Below are 24,837 nucleotides of genomic sequence, written 5' to 3' on the forward strand. Positions count from 1 at the left end.
CCGGCCCCCTCCTGTGAGCGCTCTCCCGGCAGCGGCGGGCGGGCAGCGCGGCACACGGAACAGCCAGTTGTTTAAAAATCCTTCTAGAACGGTTTCAAATCCCCCCTCCTCCCCCCCAGCTCCGAGGAAAGGAGAAGAAGGAGGCGGAGGAGGAGGCAGCGGCAGCCTGTGTGCGCCGCTCCGAGCCCGTCCTGCTGAGGGGGAGGAGGGAGGACGGGGCGGGGGGCGGAGGGAGGACGGGGCGGGGGGAGGACGGGAGGAGGGAGGACGGGGCGGGGGGAGGACGAGGAGGAGGGAGAAGAGCACGTCGATCAAACTGGTTGCTATGGCGAAGAGGCGGGGCCGGCCGGCGGGCGGGCCTATCAGGGTGGGCGCTGCTGGTGTCGCCATGGTGACGGGGTTGTTCCTGGGGAGGCTGTGATCGGCTGACAGGTGTGTGACAATCGGAGCTTTCTGCAAGCATGTACGCCAAAGGCAAGAGTAACAGCGTACCGTCCGACAGCCAGGCCCGGGAGAAGTAAGTGCGGCCAGCCGGGGCCGGGGGCGGGCGGCGGGGGCTCCCCAACTTCTCCCCCCGGGTGTGCGCGCGGGATCACCGGGCAGGGAAAGTAAGTTTGGGGCAGAGGTGGGAGCCGGGAGCGCAGCCTGCAGTGCCGGCCTCCACCCGCCGGACACCGGCTCCGCTCTGACGGACCACCGCGGCGTCCGCTGGAAAACTTTTGTCGCAGGGGGAAAATGCTGAAATGATTGAGTGTTCATAAAAAGCCGCACTGTCCCCAGTCCCCGGCGGAGTGCGCGACCGTCCCGGCATCGTGCGACACCGTGCATGCGACACAACTCCCCGGATCGCCCCTGTCCCCGGGGCTGGTGATGGGAGAAGGTCCCGTCCGGAGCGCCGGTCCCCTGGCACAAGTCCCCTCTGTGCGGCAGAGCGGCAGGCGGTGACTCTACCTGCCCCATCCGGCGGTGACCCTACCTGCCCCATCCGGCGGTGACTCTACCTGCCCCATCCGGCGGTGACACTACCTGCCCCATCCGGCGGTGACCCTACCTGCCCCATCCGGCGGTGACTCTACCTGCCCCATCCGGCGGTGACCCTACCTGCCCCATCCGGCGGTGACCCTACCTGCCCCATCCGGCGGTGACCCTACCTGCCCCATCCGGCGGTGACCCTACCTGCCCCATCCGGCGGTGACACTACCTGCCCCATCCGGCGGTGACCCTACCTGCCCCATCCGGCGGTGACACTACCTGCCCCATCCGGCGGTGACACTACCTGCCCCATCCGGCGGTGACACTACCTGCCCCATCCGGCGGTGACCCTACCTGCCCCATCCGGCGGTGACTCTACCTGCCCCATCCGGCGGTGACCCTACCTGCCCCATCCGGCGGTGACCCTACCTGCCCCATCCGGCGGTGACCCTACCTGCCCCATCCGGCGGTGACCCTACCTGCCCCATCCGGCGGTGACACTACCTGCCCCATCCGGCGGTGACCCTACCTGCCCCATCCGGCGGTGACCCTACCTGCCCCATCCGGCGGTGACCCTACCTGCCCCATCCGGCGGTGACCCTACCTGCCCCATCCGGCGGTGACCCTACCTGCCCCATCCGGCGGTGACACTACCTGCCCCATCCGGCGGTGACACTACCTGCCCCATCCGGCGGTGACCCTACCTGCCCCATCCGGCGGTGACCCTACCTGCCCCATCCGGCGGTGACCCTACCTGCCCCATCCGGCGGTGACCCTACCTGCCCCATCCGGCGGTGACCCTACCTGCCCCATCCGGCGGTGACCCTACCTGCCCCATCCGGCGGTGACCCTACCTGCCCCATCCGGCGGTGACCCTACCTGCCCCATCCGGCGGTGACCCTACCTGCCCCATCCGGCGGTGACCCTACCTGCCCCATCCGGCGGTGACCCTACCTGCCCCATCCGGCGGTGACCCTACCTGCCCCATCCGGCGGTGACCCTACCTGCCCCATCCGGCGGTGACCCTACCTGCCCCATCCGGCGGTGACCCTACCTGCCCCATCCGGCGGTGACCCTACCTGCCCCATCCGGCGGTGACACACTAACTGCCCCATCCGGCGGTGACCCTACCTGCCCCATCCGGCGGTGACCCTACCTGCCCCATCCGGCGGTGACACACTAACTGCCCCATCCGGCGGTGACCCTACCTGCCCCATCCGGCGGTGACCCTACCTGCCCCATCCGGCGGTGACACTACCTGCCCCATCCGGCGGTGACCCCCTAGCTGCCCCATCCGGCGGTGACCCCCTAGCTGCCCCATCCGGCGGTGACCCCCTAGCTGCCCCATCCGGCGGTGACCCCCTAGCTGCCCCATCCGGCGGTGACCCCCTAGCTGCCCCATCCGGCGGTGACCCCCTAGCTGCCCCATCCGGCGGTGACCCCCTAGCTGCCCCATCCGGCGGTGACCCCAGCTGCCCCATCCGGCGGTGACCCCCTAGCTGCCCCATCCGGCGGTGACCCCCTAGCTGCCCCATCCGGCGGTGACCCCCTAGCTGCCCCATCCGGCGGTGACCCCCTAGCTGCCCCATCCGGCTCTTCTCCCAGTCCTCTGCGCCTCTCATAGGGGCAGGAGCCGGGTCCTGTGAAGGCTGATCCCAGAGAGCAGCATCTCCCTGTGCCGGCTCCTCAGCCCTGTCCTGTTTCTTATTTGGACGTCTCCTGACTTTCTCCGTGCAGCAGTATGTCTGTTGTTTTGGCCATTACTTGTTGTGGATTTTGCCTTCCCCTTTTGTGCTGAGCATTGAAGCCCCCACTGACTGTATCCAGCCCGGAGCACAGCACACTGCAGACCCCCAGAGCTGCCTGCACTCTGCTACCAGGAAACCGTCAGTGGGCTGGCCACCTGCGCAGCCCGGCTCAGTATATATGTATTCCCATCTCAGAAAGTGATGGCTCACTTCTTGGCTCTTGCCTCACTGTAGTATCGGTGGGACACCCACCCTTCTGTGTCCCCCATCCCTGCACACTGACGGCCCCCCCCCCCCCCCCATGCAGGAGAACTACCCACAGCTCTGTCCAGATGGACGGCTCCAGATGTAGTTATAGAAGCTGACCATAATATATGGACAGGCAACCAACTTGCTGATGGTTTCCAGTAAGCAAACTACCAAGGACAGCCACTGCCTAATGTTCCTGTAGGGGCATATTATCAATGACTGGGGGCAGGTGTCCGGGAGCAGTAAAGGGGCCACAAATCTGCAGTGACTTCACCCCCAGAATCGGTTAGGACCACACAAATCATAAAATAATGGCTTAGCAGAGTGCAGTGCCTTTAAAGGGAATTTGTCACTAGGTTTTTGCCACCTAATCTAAGAGCAGCATAATGTAGGAGCAGAGACCCTGATTCCAGCGATGTGTCATTTACTGAGCTGCTTAGTGTAGTTTTGATAAAATAACTAGATATTAATCAGCAGTAGATTATCATTACAGGACTACTTGGCGTGCTGCAGGTAGTCCAGCACATTCATGAGTTTTGTATAACTGCTAGATCTGCAGCAGAGAAATATTGATTTTAACAAAATAACAGCAAACAACTCAGTAAGTGACACATCACTGGAATCGGGGTCTCTGTCTCTACATTATGCTGCTCTCAGATGGGGGAGCAAAAACCTGGTGACAAATTCCCTTTAAGAGAAGCTATAACCTGATCAACACTCTACCCTACATCTCAGTGGGGAGAGGAAACATTCTCTACTATTTCATTGGGGAAAGGTTTCACTGTCATTTGTGTCAACTTCTGATGTACAGGAGGGGGCTCCACTAAGCATGAGGTGCCAGAGCCAAAACAGCTTGTGAGCTGCAGAGGGGGATGGGCGCCTGTTGTGGTGGTTGCCTCACCAGGCTGGAGCAGTGACATCGGTTCTGCAGGTCACCTCACCAGGCTGGTGGAAGGGGTGGGCTTCTGTTACGCAGATCACCTCACCAGACTGGTGGAAGGGGACCCCTGTTATGGAGGTTGTGTCTCCAGGCTGGGGGAAGGGCGAGTGCCTTTTGTGGAGGTCGCCAAACCAGGCTGGAGTAGTGACACTGGTTTTGGAGGTTGCCTCACCAAGCTGGGGGAAGAGGTGGGCGCTTGTTGTGGAGTTTGTCGCACCAGGCTGGGAGGGGGACATCTGTTTTGGAAGTTGCCTCACCAGGCTGGAGTAGTGACGCCAGTTGTAGTGGTTGCCTCACGAGGCTTGGGGTAAGAGGTGGGCGCTTGTTGTGGAGGGTGCCTCACTAGGCTGGGGGAACGGGTGGGCGCTTGTGGAGGGTGCCTCACTAGGCTGGCGGAACGGGTGGGCGCTTGTTGTGGAGGGTGCCTCACTAGGCTGGGGGAACAGGTGGGCGCTTGTTGTGGAGGGTGCCTCACTAGCCTGGGGGAACGGGTGGGCGCTTGTTGTGGAGGGTGCCTCACTAGGCTGGGGGAATGGGTGGGCGCTTGTTGTGGAGGGTGCCTCACTAGGCTGGGGGAACGGGTGGGCGCTTGTTGTGGAGGGTGCCTCACTAGGCTGGGGGAACGGGTGGGCGCTTGTTGTGGAGGGTGCCTCACTAGGCTGGGGGAACGGGTGGGCGCTTGTTGTGGAGGGTGCCTCACTAGGCTGGGGGAACGGGTGGGCGCTTGTTGTGGAGGGTGCCTCACTAGGCTGGGGGAACGGGTGGGCGCTTGTTGTGGAGGGTGCCTCACTAGGCTGGGGGAACGGGTGGGCGCTTGTTGTGGAGGGTGCCTCACTAGGCTGGGGGAACGGGTGGGCGCTTGTTGTGGAGGGTGCCTCACTAGGCTGGGGGAACGGGTGGGCGCTTGTTGTGGAGGGTGCCTCACTAGGCTGGGGGAACGGGTGGGCGCTTGTTGTGGAGGGTGCCTCACTAGGCTGGGGGAACGGGTGGGCGCTTGTGGAGGGTGCCTCACTAGGCTGGCGGAACGGGTGGGCGCTTGTTGTGGAGGGTGCCTCACTAGGCTGGGGGAACAGGTGGGCGCTTGTTGTGGAGGGTGCCTCACTAGCCTGGGGGAACGGGTGGGCGCTTGTTGTGGAGGGTGCCTCACTAGGCTGGGGGAATGGGTGGGCGCTTGTTGTGGAGGGTGCCTCACTAGGCTGGGGGAACGGGTGGGCGCTTGTTGTGGAGGGTGCCTCACTAGGCTGGGGGAACGGGTGGGCGCTTGTTGTGGAGGGTGCCTCACTAGGCTGGGGGAACGGGTGGGCGCTTGTTGTGGAGGGTGCCTCACTAGGCTGGGGGAACGGGTGGGCGCTTGTTGTGGAGGGTGCCTCACTAGGCTGGGGGAACGGGTGGGCGCTTGTTGTGGAGGGTGCCTCACTAGGCTGGGGGAACGGGTGGGCGCTTGTTGTGGAGGGTGCCTCACTAGGCTGGGGGAACGGGTGGGCGCTTGTTGTGGAGGGTGCCTCACTAGGCTGGGGGAACGGGTGGGCGCTTGTTGTGGAGGGTGCCTCACTAGGCTGGGGGAACGGGTGGGCGCTTGTTGTGGAGGGTGCCTAACTAGGCTGGGGGAACGGGTGGGCGCTTGTTGTGGAGGGTGCCTCACTAGGCTGGGGGAACGGGTGGGCGCTTGTTGTGGAGGGTGCCTCACTAGGCTGGGGGAATGGGTGGGCGCTTGTTGTGGAGGGTGCCTCACTAGGCTGGGGGAACGGGTGGGCGCTTGTTGTGGAGGGTGCCTCACTAGGCTGGGGGAACGGGTGGGCGCTTGTTGTGGAGGGTGCCTCACTAGGCTGGGGGAACGGGTGGGCGCTTGTTGTGGAGGGTGCCTCACTAGGCTGGGGGAACGGGTGGGCGCTTGTTGTGGAGGGTGCCTCACTAGGCTGGGGGAACGGGTGGGCGCTTGTTGTGGAGGGTGCCTCACTAGGCTGGGGGAATGGGTGGGCGCTTGTTGTGGAGGGTGCCTAACTAGGCTGGGGGAACGGGTGGGCGCTTGTTGTGGAGGGTGCCTCACTAGGCTGGGGGAACGGGTGGGCGCTTGTTGTGGAGGGTGCCTCACTAGGCTGGGGGAACGGGTGGGCGCTTGTTGTGGAGGGTGCCTCACTAGGCTGGGGGAACGGGTGGGCGCTTGTTGTGGAGGGTGCCTCACTAGGCTGGGGGAACGGGTGGGCGCTTGTTGTGGAGGGTGCCTCACTAGGCTGGGGGAACGGGTGGGCGCTTGTTGTGGAGGGTGCCTCACTAGGCTGGGGGAACGGGTGGGCGCTTGTTGTGGAGGGTGCCTCACTAGGCTGGGGGAACGGGTGGGCGCTTGTTGTGGAGGGTGCCTCACTAGGCTGGGGGAATGGGTGGGCGCTTGTTGTGGAGGGTGCCTCACTAGGCTGGGGGAATGGGTGGGCGCTTGTTGTGGAGGGTGCCTCACTAGGCTGGGGGAATGGGTGGGCGCTTGTTGTGGAGGGTGCCTCACCAGGCTGGGGGAATGGGTGGGCGCTTGTTGTGGAGGGTGCCTCACCAGGCTGGGGGAATGGGTGGGCGCTTGTTGTGGAGGGTGCCTCACCAGGCTGGGGGAATGGGTGGGCGCTTGTTGTGGAGGGTGCCTCACCAGGCTGGGGGGGAGGGGAGGGGAGGGGAAGGCCTGCTGGGGGAGCAGACCCCTGTCGTGGAGGTCGGCTTGCGGGGGGTGGGTGGGGGCACACCTGTTGTGCACATACCTCAGGGTCTGTTTGTGGATTTGCCATGGGGTGGGCACACCCCTCTAATACATTTGGAGAAGTTTTTCCATCTAAAATTGTAGAGTTGAATGTAAAAGTGAAAATAATTTGGTATTTTGGCATTTTTGTATTTTTGTGAAAGTGACCCCCGGAAGTGCGGCCATTACCGCTTATCACTTTCCAATTTGCTTCTCAGCGACTTTTGGTAGAACTGTTATTTTGTTATTGATGAGACACACTGAGAAAATGATAGTCCGGGCGGTGGGACTCTGCGTGCGGCCGCACACGGCTCTGCCCGGTGAATGAGCCCATCGTGAGGCGCACATGGCCGGAGCGGCTCCGATGTGGTCACAAGTATAAAAAGTGTAATCTGTAAGAAAATCAGAAATCACAGATCTCTTATTAAGGTCTTGTAAGCTAAGGGGCGTCTGTCACCCCCAAAGCTGAATTTACCCTGAAATTAGTCGCATGTTGTCCATTCAGTCCCAAGTCCCTTATCCAATAAAGTAGATTCTCTGCATAAGTAAGATCTGAGGGGCAGGTGTGAGATTTATGGGGGCTACGTCCCTGTCGGACGCTATAAGTAGTTTGAATTGAGTTGTGTGGGTGAAGCCTCCCCCTTAGGAAACACGCGCCCCCTGTTCTCGATCATCATCTGCTGGCCACAGTGAATAGTAGTTTCAAAGGGTGGACCCAGAACATCCATGTTTTATATGGAGGGCCTGCGATGGGAGCCATGTAACGCTTTATTTCCCCGCTGGGTTCTAAGGTCTCAGCAGTGGTTGTCATCAGGGATTCAAGCTTGCAATAATATTTAAAGAGGGATTCAAGATTTTTTTTTTTTTTTTCATGATGAGGCTAAGAACCTTGCTGCACGTAGTAGCCAACTATGCCTGTTTTGCCCTGTGACATCTCTGCCGGCTCAGGCACTGACTGTCCTGTGTCATTTGATCTCATGTGGACAGAGCAGCTTCTTCTCTTATGCTCCGTTCTGTCGATGAGGCGTCACTGATGATGTTGTTGTACTGTGGACAGAGCAGCTTCTTCTCTTATGCTCCGTTCTGTCGATGAGGCGTCACTGATGATATTGTCGTACTGTGGACAGAGCAGCTTCTTTTCCTATGCTCCGTTCTGTCGATGAGGCGTCACTGATGATGTTGTTGTACTGTGGACAGAGCAGCTTCTTCTCTTATGCTCCGTTCTGTCGATGAGGCGTCACTGATGATGTTGTGGTACTGTGGACAGAGCAGCTTCTTCTCTTATGCTCCGTTCTGTCGATGAGGCGTCACTGATGATGTTGTCGTACTGTGGACAGAGCAGCTTCTTCTCTTATGCTCCGTTCTGTCGATGAGGCGTCACTGATGATGTTGTTGTACTGTGGACAGAGCAGCTTCTTTTCCTATGCTCCGTTCTGTCGATGAGGCGTCACTGATGATATTGTCGTACTGTGGACAGAGCAGCTTCTTCTCTTATGCTCCGTTCTGTCGATGAGGCGTCACTGATGATGTTGTCGTACTGTGGACAGAGCAGCTTCTTCTCTTATGCTCCGTTCTGTCGATGAGGCGTCACTGATGATATTGTTGTACTGTGGACAGAGCAGCTTCTTCTCTTATGCTCCGTTCTGTCGATGAGGCGTCACTGATGATGTTGTTGTACTGTGGACAGAGCAGCTTCTTTTCCTATGCTCCGTTCTGTCGATGAGGCGTCACTGATGTTGTCGTACTGTGGACAGAGCAGCTTCTTCTCTTCTGCTCCGTTCTGTCGATGAGGCGTCACTGATGATGTTGTTGTACTGTGGACAGAGCAGCTTCTTTTCCTATGCTCCGTTCTGTCGATGAGGCGTCACTGATGATATTGTCGTACTGTGGACAGAGCAGCTTCTTCTCTTCTGCTCCGTTCTGTCGATGAGGCGTCACTGATGATATTGTCGTACTGTGGACAGAGCAGCTTCTTCTCTTCTGCTCCGTTCTGTCGATGAGGCGTCACTGATGATGTTGTTGTACTGTGGACAGAGCAGCAGCTTCTCTTATGCTCCGTTCTGTCGATGAGGCGTCACTGATGATGTTGTCGTACTGTGGACAGAGCAGCTTCTTCTCTTATGCTCCGTTCTGTCGATGAGGCGTCACTGATGATATTGTTGTACTGTGGACAGAGCAGCTTCTTCTCTTATGCTCCGTTCTGTCGATGAGGCGTCACTGATGATGTTGTTGTACTGTGGACAGAGCAGCTTCTTTTCCTATGCTCCGTTCTGTCGATGAGGCGTCACTGATGTTGTCGTACTGTGGACAGAGCAGCTTCTTCTCTTCTGCTCCGTTCTGTCGATGAGGCGTCACTGATGATGTTGTTGTACTGTGGACAGAGCAGCTTCTTTTCCTATGCTCCGTTCTGTCGATGAGGCGTCACTGATGATATTGTCGTACTGTGGACAGAGCAGCTTCTTCTCTTCTGCTCCGTTCTGTCGATGAGGCGTCACTGATGATATTGTCGTACTGTGGACAGAGCAGCTTCTTCTCTTATGCTCTGTTCTGTCGATGAGGCGTCACTGATGATGTTGTCGTACTGTGGACAGAGCAGCTTCTTCTCTTCTGCTCCGTTCTGTCGATGAGGCGTCACTGATGATATTGTCGTACTGTGGAGAGAGCAGCTTCTTCTCTTATGCTCCGTTCTGTCGATGAGGCGTCACTGATGATATTGTCGTACTGTGGACAGAGCAGCTTCTTCTCTTATGCTCCGTTCTGTCGATGAGGCGTCACTGATGATGTTGTTGTACTGTGGACAGAGCAGCTTCTTTTCCTATGCTCCGTTCTGTCGATGAGGCGTCACTGATGATATTGTCGTACTGTGGACAGAGCAGCTTCTTCTCTTCTGCTCCGTTCTGTCGATGAGGCGTCACTGATGATGTTGTCGTACTGTGGACAGAGCAGCTTCTTCTCTTCTGCTCCGTTCTGTCGATGAGGCGTCACTGATGATATTGTCGTACTGTGGACAGAGCAGCTTCTTCTCTTATGCTCCGTTCTGTCGATGAGGCGTCACTGATGATATTGTCGTACTGTGGACAGAGCAGCTTCTTTTCCTATGCTCCGTTCTGTCGATGAGGCGTCACTGATGATATTGTCGTACTGTGGACAGAGCAGCTTCTTCTCTTATGCTCCGTTCTGTCGATGAGGCGTCACTGATGATGTTGTCGTACTGTGGACAGAGCAGCTTCTTCTCTTATGCTCCGTTCTGTCGATGAGGCGTCACTGATGATGTTGTTGTACTGTGGACAGAGCAGCTTCTTTTCCTATGCTCCGTTCTGTCGATGAGGCGTCACTGATGATGTTGTGGTACTGTGGACAGAGCAGCTTCTTCTCTTATGCTCCGTTCTGTCGATGAGGCGTCACTGATGATATTGTCGTACTGTGGACAGAGCAGCTTCTTCTCTTATGCTCCGTTCTGTCGATGAGGCGTCACTGATGATGTTGTTGTACTGTGGACAGAGCAGCTTCTTTTCCTATGCTCCGTTCTGTCGATGAGGCGTCACTGATGATATTGTCGTACTGTGGACAGAGCAGCTTCTTCTCTTCTGCTCCGTTCTGTCGATGAGGCGTCACTGATGATGTTGTCGTACTGTGGACAGAGCAGCTTCTTCTCTTCTGCTCCGTTCTGTCGATGAGGCGTCACTGATGATATTGTCGTACTGTGGACAGAGCAGCTTCTTCTCTTATGCTCCGTTCTGTCGATGAGGCGTCACTGATGATATTGTCGTACTGTGGACAGAGCAGCTTCTTTTCCTATGCTCCGTTCTGTCGATGAGGCGTCACTGATGATATTGTCGTACTGTGGACAGAGCAGCTTCTTCTCTTATGCTCCGTTCTGTCGATGAGGCGTCACTGATGATGTTGTCGTACTGTGGACAGAGCAGCTTCTTCTCTTATGCTCCGTTCTGTCGATGAGGCGTCACTGATGATGTTGTTGTACTGTGGACAGAGCAGCTTCTTTTCCTATGCTCCGTTCTGTCGATGAGGCGTCACTGATGATATTGTCGTACTGTGGACAGAGCAGCTTCTTCTCTTTATGCTCCGTACTGTCGATGAGGCGTCACTGATGATGTTGTTGTACTGTGGACAGAGCAGCTTCTTCTCTTATGCTCCGTTCTGTCGATGAGGCGTCACTGATGATATTGTCGTACTGTGGACAGAGCAGCTTCTTCTCTTATGCTCCGTTCTGTCGATGAGGCGTCACTGATGATGTTGTTGTACTGTGGACAGAGCAGCTTCTTTTCCTATGCTCCGTTCTGTCGATGAGGCGTCACTGATGATATTGTCGTACTGTGGACAGAGCAGCTTCTTCTCTTCTGCTCCGTTCTGTCGATGAGGCGTCACTGATGATGTTGTCGTACTGTGGACAGAGCAGCTTCTTCTCTTATGCTCCGTTCTGTCGATGAGGCGTCACTGATGATATTGTCGTACTGTGGACAGAGCAGCTTCTTCTCTTATGCTCCGTTCTGTCGATGAGGCGTCACTGATGATGTTGTCGTACTGTGGACAGAGCAGCTTCTTCTCTTCTGCTCTGTTCTGTCGATGAGGCGTCACTGATGATGTTGTTGTACTGTGGACAGAGCAGCTTCTTCTCTTATGCTCCGTTCTGTTGATGAGGCGTCACTGATGATGTTGTTGTACTGTGGACAGAGCAGCTTCTTCTCTTCTGCTCCGTTCTGTCGATGAGGCGTCACTGATGATATTGTCGTACTGTGGACAGAGCAGCTTCTTCTCTTATGCTCCGTTCTGTCGATGAGGCGTCACTGATGATGTTGTCGTACTGTGGACAGAGCAGCTTCTTCTCTTATGCTCCGTTCTGTCGATGAGGTGTCACTGATGATATTGTCGTACTGTGGACAGAGCAGCTTCTTCTCTTCTGCTCCGTTCTGTCGATGAGGCGTCACTGATGATGTTGTGGTACTGTGGACAGAGCAGCTTCTTCTCTTATGCTCCGTTCTGTCGATGAGGCGTCACTGATGATGTTGTGGTACTGTGGACAGAGCAGCTTCTTCTCTTATGCTCCGTTCTGTCGATGAGGCGTCACTGATGATGTTGTCGTACTGTGGACAGAGCAGCTTCTTCTCTTATGCTCCGTTCTGTCGATGAGGCGTCACTGATGATGTTGTCGTACTGTGGACAGAGCAGCTTCTTTTCCTCCGTTCTGTTGATAGGGCATCACTGCTGATGTTGCGCTGTGGACAGAGCAGCTTCTTCTCTTCCGCTCTGCTCTGTTGATGGGGGCGTCACTGCTGATGTCATGTTGATTGACAGCCGGATCTCTGCTGGCAAACTCATCTCCGAGTCCTTACCAACAAAAGAATTGGGGGGTTGATTTCCAACCATCCAGTCATTATTTCCCGTGATACATGTAAGGTATATTGGCAGCTCCTGTACACAGTAGATGGTCACCGTATTTTCCCCAGTCCTTTGAAATTGGCAGGTTTATCTCTTAAGGCTATGTGTGCACTCTGTTTTTGAGGCTATGTGCGCACGTGTGCGTATTGTATGCAGTTACGCTGCGTTCTGCACCGCAGCGTAACTGCATGCGTCCGGCCTCCCCTGCACAGTCTATGAAGATTGTGCAGGAGACGTGCGCACGTGGCGTATTAGAGCGCAGCGATTCGGCTGCTGCCCTAAGCGTGCGTTCTAAGAAGTGACATGTCACTTCTTCCGTGCACTTTGCATGCTGCCTATAGGGAGAGGCAGCATCCAGGGCGCACGAATTCTGCAAGCGCCATGCGCTTCACAACGGAGCCTTTCAGCTGCGCTCTAAAGCGGACCTTTTGTGTGCGGTGCAGAGCGCACCAGGGCTGTGGAGTCGGAGTCGGAGTCGTGGAGTCGGAGTCGGAGCTCATTTTGGTGGAGTCGGAGTCGGTATAAAATGCACCGACTCCGACTCCTAAAATATATAATAAATTGGGGACAGGAGTGCAATGCAGAATGTGCTGAATATTTTACTAAATAATAACATTTAGTATAATGCTTATATTTAAGTGAAAAATTTATTGTAGTACAATGTGAACATCAGACATTTAATTGTTTTTATGATACAATAATCAAGATATTTGGATAGAACATAAAATATTTATTGGAATACAACTTTAGAACACAAAAAAACTAATAAATTGTAAATATGTAATATATATAATATATATATATATATATACAGTGTATATACACACACACAAGATATATATGTAATCTACTGTATATTACATAGTGTATTACATATTTACAATTTATTACAGTTTTTTGTGTTCTAAAGTTGTATTCCAATATATATATTTTATGTTCTATCCAAATATCTTGATTATTGTATCATAAAAATTATTAAATGTCTGATGTTCACATACACATATTCATGTACTACAATAAATTTTTCACCTAACTATAAGCAATATATGTCGGAGTCGGAGCCGGAGCCGGAGTCGGAGCCGGAGTCGGAGTCGGTGCAAGAGAATTTGAGGAGTCGGAGTCGGAGTCGAAGGTTTGGCTTACCGACTCCACAGCCCTGGAGCGCACACGTGTGCACATAGCCTAACGCTGCGTTTTTGTGTGTTTTTGGCCACAAAAACGCACTGGCGTGCATGCGTTTTTACCGCGTTGCAGTGCGTTTTTGGCTGCATTTTGCTGCGCTTGTCCAATGCAGTGCATGGGTGAAAAACGCAGGAAAGAACTGACATGTCTATTTTTTTTTTTTTTTTTTTAGCTCAAAAATGCAGCTAAAAAAAAAAAAAAAATTGTGTGCGGACAGCAAAAATGAAAATTCATAGACCTTGGTGGGGAAGCAAAGTCATGCAGTTTTGAGCCCAAAAAATCCACAAAAAACGTTCAGTGCGGACTGCGGACATAGCTTTTTGTGTATGGGTGCCTTTAGTCTTCTTTAAAGTAATTGTTTAAAGGAAATGTTCATTTGTGGAGAGCTGTACATTATCATTATTTATTTTTTTTCTGATTATTTTTATTATGCATGGTTCCTTTTTATCATGAGCACAAATGTAGAATTTTTTATATGTATGTATGTATGTATATGTATGTATGTGTGTGTGTGTGTGTGTGTGTATATATATATATATATATATATATATATATATATATATATATATATATATATATATATATATATATATATATATATATATATATATATATATATATATATATATATATATATATATATATATAATATATATTTCTGTATATGACACGATCACTGTATCTTCCATGACAGACAATGGCTATGTATGAATTAAACTTTTTTTTTTTTTTCTCCAACACTGCTGATTAAATCTTTTAGTTTACAACACAATTTGTAGTTGCACGTCGAGCAATTTGTCACTTGTCACATTGAGCTGATACAGGGCTTGATCAGACTGTGCACATCAGATATATGTAATGTGGGTCCATCCAGTTGGCATTGCTTTAATATTACATTATATGGAGTGAAGGAAAAAACAAAAACACTCTCGCTACAGACATCACTCAGTCTGTACCGACCACAACGTATAGGAAGCAGTCGGTGCTGGTGAATGCTGCGCAGGCTTCACTCTACCTACAGTCTGGGGATCGGAACTGTTCAGTATGTAATAATCATACGTTACTTTATTTTATTTTTTTAAACAAATACATAAAATTATGACTTGCCATATTTTTCATTTTATAAGACGCACCGGATTATAAGACGCACCCCAAATTTGAAGGAGGAACATAGACATTTTTTTTTTTTACTGTTAAAATGAGGATCTGTCTTATACACCTAGTGCCTCTTATATTAGCTCACCAGGGAAGAGCAGCTCAGGAAGGTTACAAGATGCAGGGTAGGCGATGCTGCGGGCTCTGATGAGGAGGTGTCGCGGCTCAAGTGGGTCAGTGTGCGGAGGGTTAGCGATATTGTGGGCTCGTGGGGTGTCATGGCGGCTGGAGCCATTTATCTGCCGGCGGCTTGGAGGAGGGGGGTGTCGTGGCTCAAGAGGGTCACTGTGCGGCAGTGGAGGGTTGGCGATACACCAATGATCTGCCCGCAAACTTAAAAAATGGCCACAGAGACGCTACAGGCACAGATTGATGCAATGGACTTCAAGAAAATGGCCTCAGAGTCCTAGCTGTTCATGTACCACCTCCGAGGGCCATTTTCTTCAAATTCATTTTGTCAACTGCCGGCGATTCAAAGCAGCCCGCAGATCAGTAGTGCACAGTATCACTGAACCTCCACTGCTGCACACTGAGCCGCGACGCCCCCTACTCCAAGCCCGCCGGAAGATCAATGACAACTGCCGCCATGACACCCCACAACCCCACAGTATTGCGAACCCTGCACCACCACTGCCGCCCTGGTAAGCCATATGGGGTTTGTAAGATGCACCCCTATTTTTTTTCCACCAGTTTTGGGGGGAACAAAGTGTATCTTAAAAATTGGAAAATATGGTAAATATTGAGGTATAAAATGACTTTCTATGGATTTTTCCTGGAGAAAACTACGTTCTTGTAAATTTCCAAACTGCTGCCATCTTTCTAAGGCGGCCGCACACTCAAGATTGAGTTGGTCACTGGTGGCTCAACCGCTAAACGAGTGCCCGTCCAATCTGCTGATACAGCCACAAAGATTTTGGCCTTTACAGTTGCTCGTAATTGTTAATGTCCGTGGACAAAGAAGGCCCGTTTCACACATCCGGCATTGCATGCAGTACAGTCATTTACAGTAGAAGCGCGACACCATGCAGACAAATGCGGTTATGTATGACGCACACAACCGCATGGTGTCGCGCCTCCACTGTAAATGAATGTACTGGACTGCATGCGTGCCGGATCCGGCGAAGTGCTGGATGTGTGAAACGGGCCGAACGGATGATCTTTCTTTCTGGGAACATTCTTGGAAATATGAAAGCACCACTCCAGCTTTTTTTTTCAGTGTCTTTCCGTTCCCGTGGCACCAACTTCTGACTGGCCAGGGAACAGATGTGGCGTCACAGGTGCTGAATACAACTCTATGAAGGAAAGAACGAAGCTCTCATAGACTTGTATTTAGTTATGATCTTCGGTGCGCTCCGTGAAACGGTGGAGCTGCCGGCAGGTCACACGTCGACAGAGATTGACAGGATTGATGCTGGAAACAGATAAATACAGTGGTCAGGGGACTTAGATTTAAAGCACGACTCCAGCTCTGGAATAAAGGGAAAAACCCTGCTGGAGTGGTGATTGAAAGCAAGAACCGTACCCTGTGTTATGAAGACTATTTTCTTTCGATGCAATGTGCCTCTCTCCGACTTTGCAGTACACATTACTCTGTGCAGAGATTTTGCCCAATGTTCCTCTATGTAATGTCTATCTGTTGCAGAAAGTCTGCACTCTAGCCGGCCATACACAGTAGATGGCTGTGCTGTGAAAGCTTCTTGGGCTGATCGTCTGTGCTCTGTGAGTCCGTGGGTTTGGGTCAGGAGACCCCCAGCCAGTCCGTGCTTTGTGCCCTGTGCTCGGGCCGTGACACTGTGTGTGATTTTAGCTTTGTGATTGGACACACAGTATATAAGGGACATTAATGCAGTGTGAATTGGACTTGATGGTCCTGTGACATGATATAGAAAATACCAGATGTGACCGATACTTTTATCTTAGAATCCCAGGTTCTCTATCAGATCCTCGCCTATGCCGCACTAATCGTGTAGAAACCCCTGATATTTGTGGCACCCCGGATGTGCTGCAGTGGCTCGGCTGTACCGCCTTTGTTCCTGTGTGACATTTTGCTCTGTATTTTGCCCCTCATTGCTTTGTCCACAGCCGCACCATCCATCCCGTGCTCAGGCTGCATCGTGCATCACCTGGATGGGAGCGCTTGCCTCAGATTGACTCTGGATAGTGTTTTCTGCTGAATTACCACATGTGATCATAAATCTGTCCCACATGTAGGTAAGACTTCAAGTGGTACAAATGGTGACAATAGTAATGGAGAGTACGGTGATGAAATGACCACTAAAAGGCCAGATGGTGATAACTGCGCTTTACTACCTGTCCTGATCTCTCCTGAACAGAAATCCACCAACCAACACATTGGGAGGTACAAGAGGACGGCCGGCCTCTACAGCCTCAATATAAGTAGCTTGGAAACCCGCCCTCCATATGCAATAAGAGCCGTCTGCTGAATATTTGGATGACATCTCTGACTGCTCCATACACTACTCCGGCGTCAGACTCCCCTGACAGGGCCTTCCTCACGGATTGGCAGGCTGAAGTTGGACATACCAAACGCTTACCTCCCCCGACATCATTTTGGGGCTTCGTATGTATTAGCCTGATGGCCAATATCGGCGGGTTCGGACAACGCCAATTTTACATGTATGTGGGGCAATAAATATCCGGCTGTTGCCCGAAAAGACAGCTAAAACCTCTGGACGATTACAGCACAGCAATCAACAGGATTTTCCTATACAACCTAAAGCCAGTGCTGTACTGGCACTATCAGGCTGATTCTATACATACCTTTAGTGGTCAGCTCGGATGTATAGGTTTTGAAACACAAGCAAATAAAATGAGCAGCTTATTGAATGACAGCAGCAGCTGATAGCTGAGTTGGGTATTCATAGTTATCCCCTCCCCCTGTTACTTATACTAATTCTATTATGCAATTGTTTTAACTTGTGACTAAAAGGACCTGTGCTGATGTCATAACCATGTGATCAGAAAGGGTGGGGCCTCAGCCAACAGAAAAAATGTTGCTTCCTGGTATCAGCTGTGTTGGCTGAGGCCCTGCTCCTTCTGGTCACATGGGTATGATGTGAGCACAGGCCCTTTAGTCACTTAGTAAAACGATTCTTTAATAGAATTAGCATAAATAACAGAGGGAGGATGGGTAGGTAGGGGGGCGGGAATCATTATGAATACCCACCCCAGCTATCAGCTGCTGCTGCCACTCAACAAGCTGCTGATTTTACAAACTTTACTTGCTTGTGTTTCAAAACCTATACATCCTAGCTGACAACTAAAGGTATGTATAGAATCAGCCTGATAGATTCTCTGCCATCAAATGCTATCCTGGCACTAACAGGACTAATATGTCCACAAAGTGTATAATCCTGCATAATTTTCAGGAGAAATTATCAGGATCCTTTCTCCTTTTTTTTTTTTTTTTTTTTTTTTTTTTTTTTTTTTTTTTTTTTTTTTTTTAGATCGGACATAGTTTTTAAGAGGTTCTTTTTTTTTTTTTTTTTTTTTTTTTGTATGTGTAGTTTCGCAGTTTTTTTTTTTTTACTGGACAGTGTTAGTTTTAAAGAAGATTTTACAAGAACATATCACTTCTTTTTCTTTTTACCGCACCAAGGTTTCAATGTGTATGAACAGTAATGTGGCTTTTCCATTGAAATCAATGAGCATATTCATATTAATAGAGTATTTGAAGACATCTTTACTTTTTTATTTTTGGAGCGGATCCACTTCAAAACCACTTAAAAATTCTGTGAGACCTGACCCTGAGCCCAATATTACATGCGGTCTCTAGGGAGGTACATTGTTTCTGTGCTTGCCCTAAATGGCTCATTCACCACCATATTTTCAGTCTGAATTCTGTGCTTAAGAAAAAAAAAAACACACGCACTTTTTTTTTTTTTTATTGTTCTCCCTGACCAAATTTGTTTTTTTAAAAAAAAAAAAAACAACAAACTGACATTAACTAATTTCTTTAGTAAAACTTGCACATTGAAGTCTATGGGTGCACAAAAAAAGAAATTCTGATGCCAAACACAGCCAGCAGTTTTTTTTTTTTTTACTGATAATTTACAGGAGCATTTACAGAACTGCAATGTATCTGCTGCCATAAAAAAAAACGGAGTGCACACAGAAGACAATTAATAAAAAAAATATCTTGCAGTTTTTCTGGATGTTGCTCTGCAAATTTTTTCATGCGCTCGTGTGAACCATGCCCAAGAGAAATCAGCACTGTACACTGACAGTGTTAAAGATATCTCAGCCTATAGAGCTTATGTATTGGACAAAGTCATAGCGGGGAATGCTGTAGTGTAAAGTATGGAGAACAGCAGCCACAAATCATGGAAGATGAGTCCACATGTCCTGTAATCTTCCGTTGGAACAGATTCTGCAAAGATTCATTGGGGAGAAAAGTTCTACAAACACAACTTTTTGTCCGTTTTTAAGTAACTCATGTCTTCTACATCAGGATTTTTTTTTTACTATTGGAGTCTATGGAGAACAGATTCATTAACGGATTGCTATTTAGTCATCCGTTGCTCTTGTATCTGTAGCGGATCCGGGTTTTTTTTTTTTTTTTTTCACAGGATCCCGTACAAATGGGAAGATAAATAGTAATCCGTTAACGGATTCGTTCTCTATAGCCTTCAATGTTAAGAAAACGGATCCTGCACAAATCCTTTTCCCAATGGATCTCTGTAGGATCCATTCTGACGGATGATTACAGGACATGTGAACTCAACCAATTACTCCCACTAATTTGGCTGCCTCTATGCCAAGAATTCTTAACTCTTTAGGGTACTTTCACACTTGCGTTATTTTCCTTCCGTTACAATCCGCCCTTTTGGGAAACAGCGGAATCCGTTAACGGATTCCGCTGTTTCCCATAGACTTGTATGGTTGACGGATTGTACCAAAAGGAGCTGCGTTGCTTCCGCTGGGCGACGCTCCGTTGCTTCCGCCCAGCGGGAGGAACGCAGCATGTAACGTTATTTTGAGCAGCGGAATCCTCTGGATTTCACTGCGCATGCTCTTTTTTTTTTTTTTTTTTTTTTTTTTTTTAAATCAAACTTTATTTTGGCTCGCGGTGGCCGAACGTTCAGCTGAGCGCCCGGCCGTCGGTAAGCGACAGCGCTCAGCTGAATGACCGGCCACCAGCATGCCCGGCCGCCGGCAAGTCACAGCGCTCAGCTGAGCGCCCGCCCGCCGGCATGCCCGGGCGCCGGCAAGTGACAGCGATCAGCTGATCACCCGGCGGCCGGCTGCAGGGAGCGATCAGCTGATCACCCGGCGGCCGGGAGCGATCAGCTGATCACCCGGCACCCGGCAGCCGGGAGCGATCAGCTGATCACCCGGCAGCCGGGAGCGATCAGCTGATCACCCGGCAGCCGGGAGCGATCAGCTGATCACCCGGCGGGCGGGAGCGATCAGCTGATCACCCGGCGGCCGGCTACTGGGAGCAATCAGCTGATCACCCGGCGGCCGGCTACTGGGAGCAATCAGCTGATCACCCAGCGGCCGGCTGCAGGGAGCGATCAGCTGATCACCCGGCAGCCGGGAGCGATCAGCTGATCACCCGGCAGCCGGGAGCGATCAGCTGATCACCCGGCAGCCGGGAGCGATCAGCTGATCACCCGGCGGCCGGGAGCGATCAGCTGATCACCCGGCGGGCGGGAGCGATCAGCTGATCACCCGGCGGCCGGCTACTGGGAGCAATCAGCTGATCACCCAGCGGCCGGCTGCAGGGAACGATCAGCTGATCGTTCACTATAGTCTGCCGCTGGTAAAACCGGGAAAAAAAAAAAAAAAAAAATCAAAACGAATTGCGTTGTTTTGCAGCATCCGTTGCATCCGTTGTGTCACTATATGCAACACATCCGTTGCATCCGTTACACAACGCAATGCAACGGATACCGTTCAACGCAAGTGTGAAAGTAGCCTAAGGCCTGGCACTGGTGGCATGCAGTTGTATTTACAGCTGCTGATTGCGGGGAATCACATGTAGGAGGCCGGGTCAGTCCTGCTTTTGCTGGCTCTGTACATCCTCACCACCTGTGAGCTGTTCCATTGAAAAATATTCCCTACTGCCCTCCTATCAAAATCTATTCCCAATTTTACTGAGTGATATGGGAAGAAAGATGGACTTTAAATGGCAAAATAGCCACATAGAATTTCTATCCACACAAGGCCTCAATCCTTCGTCTTGTCGGAAGAACCGGTTCCTTGTAATCCAGTTCATTTATGTGACCCAGGAGTTCGGCTTCTAAATAAATAGTTCTGACAAGTTAATAATTACCAGCGGCAAATACTTGGCATGCCCTCTGAATAGAAGCCGCACTCCAGTTTACTACTTGTGGCTTACAATGACTCAGCTTGGCATTGAGTAACATCTCCACATTGGTTTCTGATGTGTATTCAGTGAGGTGTCCGATATCTTTTGCATCTGATTTATTAGTTTGTGAAAGGAAGGACATTTGGGGTTCTGTATTAACAGGAATGAAAAAAGAGAATGAAAATGCAACCATATCAAGAGGACCTTTCACCAAATTTTTCATTTTGAACTGGACACAGGATGTAATAGTGGCTGCAAGGCAGAATAAAACATTATATATAATTTTTTTTAATCTTGCCCACCCGTTGCGTAGAAAATAACAATCAAAGTATTTGATATCTAATGAATTATCATAGAATTTTCACTGGGGTGTGTACTTCTTCTCCCTCTAAAATGCTGACCAATCATAAGAAGGCGGCAGCAGCATATGAGAAAAGGACACACCCCCACCATAGCTTCTCACACACTGAGAAACTATCTCTAAGCTATGGTGGGGGGTGTCCTTTTCTCATATGCTGCTGCTGCCTTCTTATGATTGCTCAGCATTATACAGGGAGAAGTACACACCCCTAGTGAAAATTGATCAACTGCCTGATCAACCAGGCTAACCTCTACTTGATTAGAAACCACAAACTACTAACACTTTTCAGATAAAGGTCCCCAAGCGGGAGGGGCAGCACAACTCTCCTAGCACTGGTAGCTCTTCTGTACTGCCCCTCCACCCACACTGCCTGTTCAGAGATGTGTCAGTAATTACACATGTCTGATATGCTCAGCTTGTAGTGAGTGAGATCAGAGCAGGCAGCTATGAGCACATCAGGTGATTGCCTGCAGCGCTGTTTATAAGATGTCAGCCAAACCAAGACCATAGCAGCCAGGGAGAGCTTTTTTTTTTTTTTTGTGGTTTTGTAACTATATTTTTGTATGCATAGACTTTAACTCCATCCTTGCCACCAGGGGTGCAGAAATTACCCTTCACTTTGCCGTAGACCACCTAAGCCTAGTAACTCCTCTAGTAAATACTTGGCGCTAAACAGCTCCATTTCGTATGCTTTTGTGGACCACCCAGTTGATGGGAAGCAGTGCGTAAGTTACTAAATGCCCACTTGTTAGCTACAGAGGCTTAGGCTAAGTTCACACATCAGTTTTTTGGCATCAGGCACAATCCGGCGTGTGCCTGATGCAACGGATCCGTTGCAGATTGTGTAAAAACTGATGCGACGGATCCAGCAAAAAACGGATTCATTTTTTTTTTTATTTTTGTTTTTTCCTTTTTCATGCAGACAGTTACCGTCCATCACTGCACACACCCTGGCACTGCCGCCATTAGATGCGGCAATTCTGGGCGGCTGCTGGCTGATATTTTTAGGCTGTGGAGCTCCCCATCCTGAGAATGGCAGCCATTAGCTGTGTGGCTTCACCTTGGCTATATCAAAATTAGGGGGGACCGCACGCTGTTTTTTTTTTTTTTTTTTAATTCTATATAGACCCGCCCACCGGCGGCTGTGATTGGTTGCAGGGAGACCGCTGTCACTCAGCGTGGGGGTGTGTCTGACTGCAACCAATCATAGGCGACGGTGGGCGGGGTAAGCAGGGAATAAGTGATGGACTAATGAGTAGCCAGCATTTTCAAAAGAGGAGAAGCCGCCAGAGCAGTGTGACAGCTGTGCAGCACTGCGCTCGTGATCGGTGAGTATAAGGGAGGGAGGGAGAGACTGACCGACCGACAGAGAGAGAGAGACAGACAGACTATTTACACACCATCTGGGCATGCCCAGAAACAAAAAACGGAAACCGGCGCCAGTTTCCGGCATATGACTGATGACAACAAATCCGGTGCCCATAATCTTCCATTATAAAAAAAAAAAGCCGTACGGCGCCGAATTCCAGATTAGAAAAGGCGCTGAGGCTGGGTTGTAATACTAGACACAAGCTGTGGACAGGAGTGGCGCTGTGTAGACCCCTATAGTTGGTATAAGGTCTGTTGGCATGGTTTCTGAGGTGCAACTGTAATACATATAGCTGAATATTATGGCCTTGTGTTGGCTCGTGGGAGCGTGGTTTTCAGGTGTTACTAGTGTATAATTGCATGTGGCTGATTTTTTGCCACATATTCCTTGTATATATAAATAATGTTGACTAATTTCAGTTGAAAGGTCAAAAGTGTCTACAACAGATCTGTTGTGTGTGACTATATCCTTAAAGGGATTTTCCCACAAACTAAGTTGATTTTAATCAATAGATCTTGAAATAATAGAATAATTAGAATTAACTTTATTCATGGGGGAGGGTGGGGGGGTTTACAGGATTAGAAAACCGTTCACTAAAACTGCACAACCCTCAGGGCTGAGCTGCAGTACCAGAAACAGTCTGTAGGCAGATGAGGTACTGTTTCAAAAACTTATAGCAGCCATGTTTTTGTACTTCTGTGCAACCCTCCGGTGTCCGGCCGTGCATTCTTGCATTGTTCATCAGTCTGCATTGTAGTCCAGGACTGGCATAGGTGGGCACCCTGATATGAGGGGACATTAGTGTTCCCAGTTACCCCTGGTATATTAATGGCTGAATTTGTGGGTTCAGCGGATGCACTACTGAGTGGTGGCTGCTTTTTCGGATTCCATGGGTAACGTTATCGCCAATAGACATAGTATGGCTGGTGACGACGTTTGCCAGTATCTCGCACAAGGATGGATTGGAAACAAGTCAAACTCCACCCAGATTTCACGTTGTCATGGAAACAATCTGTGCGAGCAAGAATTACACTATTTCAGATGGTAACTCTGAGAAATGCCGATCTGTGTAGTAGCGTCAAGAAGCTGCTTCTAATTATATCTCCGGTGACACCACATTGGCACATGTATTTCCAGTCATACAAATTCTTAATTTTGAGCCCTCCCGCCCCTCAGCCGCACTGAGCAGGCACCTCATACGGCTCCTCATACCCCTCAGCCGCAATGAGCAGGCACCTCATATGGCTCCTCATACCCCTCAGCCGCACTGAGCAAGCACCTCATACGGCTCCTCATACACCTCAGCCGCACTGAGCAAGCACCTCATACGGCTCCTCATACCCCTCAGCCGCACTGAGCAAGCACCTCATACGGCTCCTCATACACCTCAGCCGCACTGAGCAGGCACCTCATACGGCTCCTCATACCCCTCAGCCGCACTGAGCAGGCACCTCATACGGCTCCTCATACCCCTCAGCCGCACTGAGCAGGCACCTCATACGGCTCCTCATACCCCTCAGCCGCACTGAGCAGGCACCTCATACGGCTCCTCATACCCCTCAGCCGCACTGAGCAGGCACCTCATACGGCTCCTCATACCCCTCAGCCGCACTGAGCAGGCACCTCATACGGCTCCTCATACCCCTCAGCCGCACTGAGCAGGCACCACCCTTGCTCCTCATACGGCTCCTCATACCCCTCAGCCGCACTGAGCAGGCACCTCATACGGCTCCTCATACCCCTCAGCCGCACTGAGCAGGCACCTCATACGGCTCCTCATACCCCTCAGCCGCACTGAGCAGGCACCTCATACGGCTCCTCATACCCCTCAGCCGCACTGAGCAGGCACCTCATATGGCTCCTCATACCCCTCAGCCGCACTGAGCAGGCACCTCATACGGCTCCTCATACCCCTCAGCCGCACTGAGCAAGCACCTCATACGGCTCCTCATACACCTCAGCCGCACTGAGCAGGCACCTCATACGGCTCCTCATACCCCTCAGCCGCACTGAGCAGGCACCTCATACGGCTCCTCATACCCCTCAGCTGCACTGAGCAGGCGCCTCATACGGCTCCTCATACCCCTCAGCCGCACTGAGCAGGCGCCTCATACGGCTCCTCATACCCCTCAGCCGCACTGAGCAGGCACCTCATACGGCTCCTCATACCCCTCAGCCGCACTGAGCAGGCACCTCATACGGCTCCTCATACCCCTCAGCCGCACTGAGCAGGCACCTCATACGGCTCCTCATACCCCTTAGCCGCACTGAGCAGGTACCTCATACGGCTCCTCATACCCCTCAGCCGCACTGAGCAGGCACCTCATACGGCTCCTCATACCCCTTAGCCGCACTGAGCAGGCACCTCATACGGCTCCTCATACCCCTCAGCCGCACTGAGCAGGCACCTC

The 24,837-nt window shown here is 51.4% G+C and overlaps 1 protein-coding gene across 4 annotated transcripts in view; it reads left to right on the forward strand.

Moving 5' to 3' along the window:
* The first annotated feature begins 374 nt into the window (after positions 1-374).
* Positions 375-24,837, forward strand: part of SSBP2 (single stranded DNA binding protein 2) — a 268,346-nt gene continuing 243,883 nt past the window's right edge. For 2 of the 4 annotated variants that reach the window (XM_075325139.1, XM_075325140.1), the window contains exon 1: positions 376-517. In XM_075325139.1, the coding sequence (XP_075181254.1) occupies positions 462-517 (56 nt within the window). In that variant the 5' untranslated portion in view covers positions 376-461. Of the gene's footprint in view, positions 518-24,837 lie in introns of all 4 variants that reach the window. The other 2 variants (XM_075325138.1, XM_075325141.1) reach the window with 2 other exon arrangements.

The sequence above is a fragment of the Anomaloglossus baeobatrachus genome, chromosome 1, assembly GCF_048569485.1.
Source record: "Anomaloglossus baeobatrachus isolate aAnoBae1 chromosome 1, aAnoBae1.hap1, whole genome shotgun sequence".
Lineage (NCBI taxonomy): Eukaryota > Metazoa > Chordata > Amphibia > Anura > Aromobatidae > Anomaloglossus > Anomaloglossus baeobatrachus.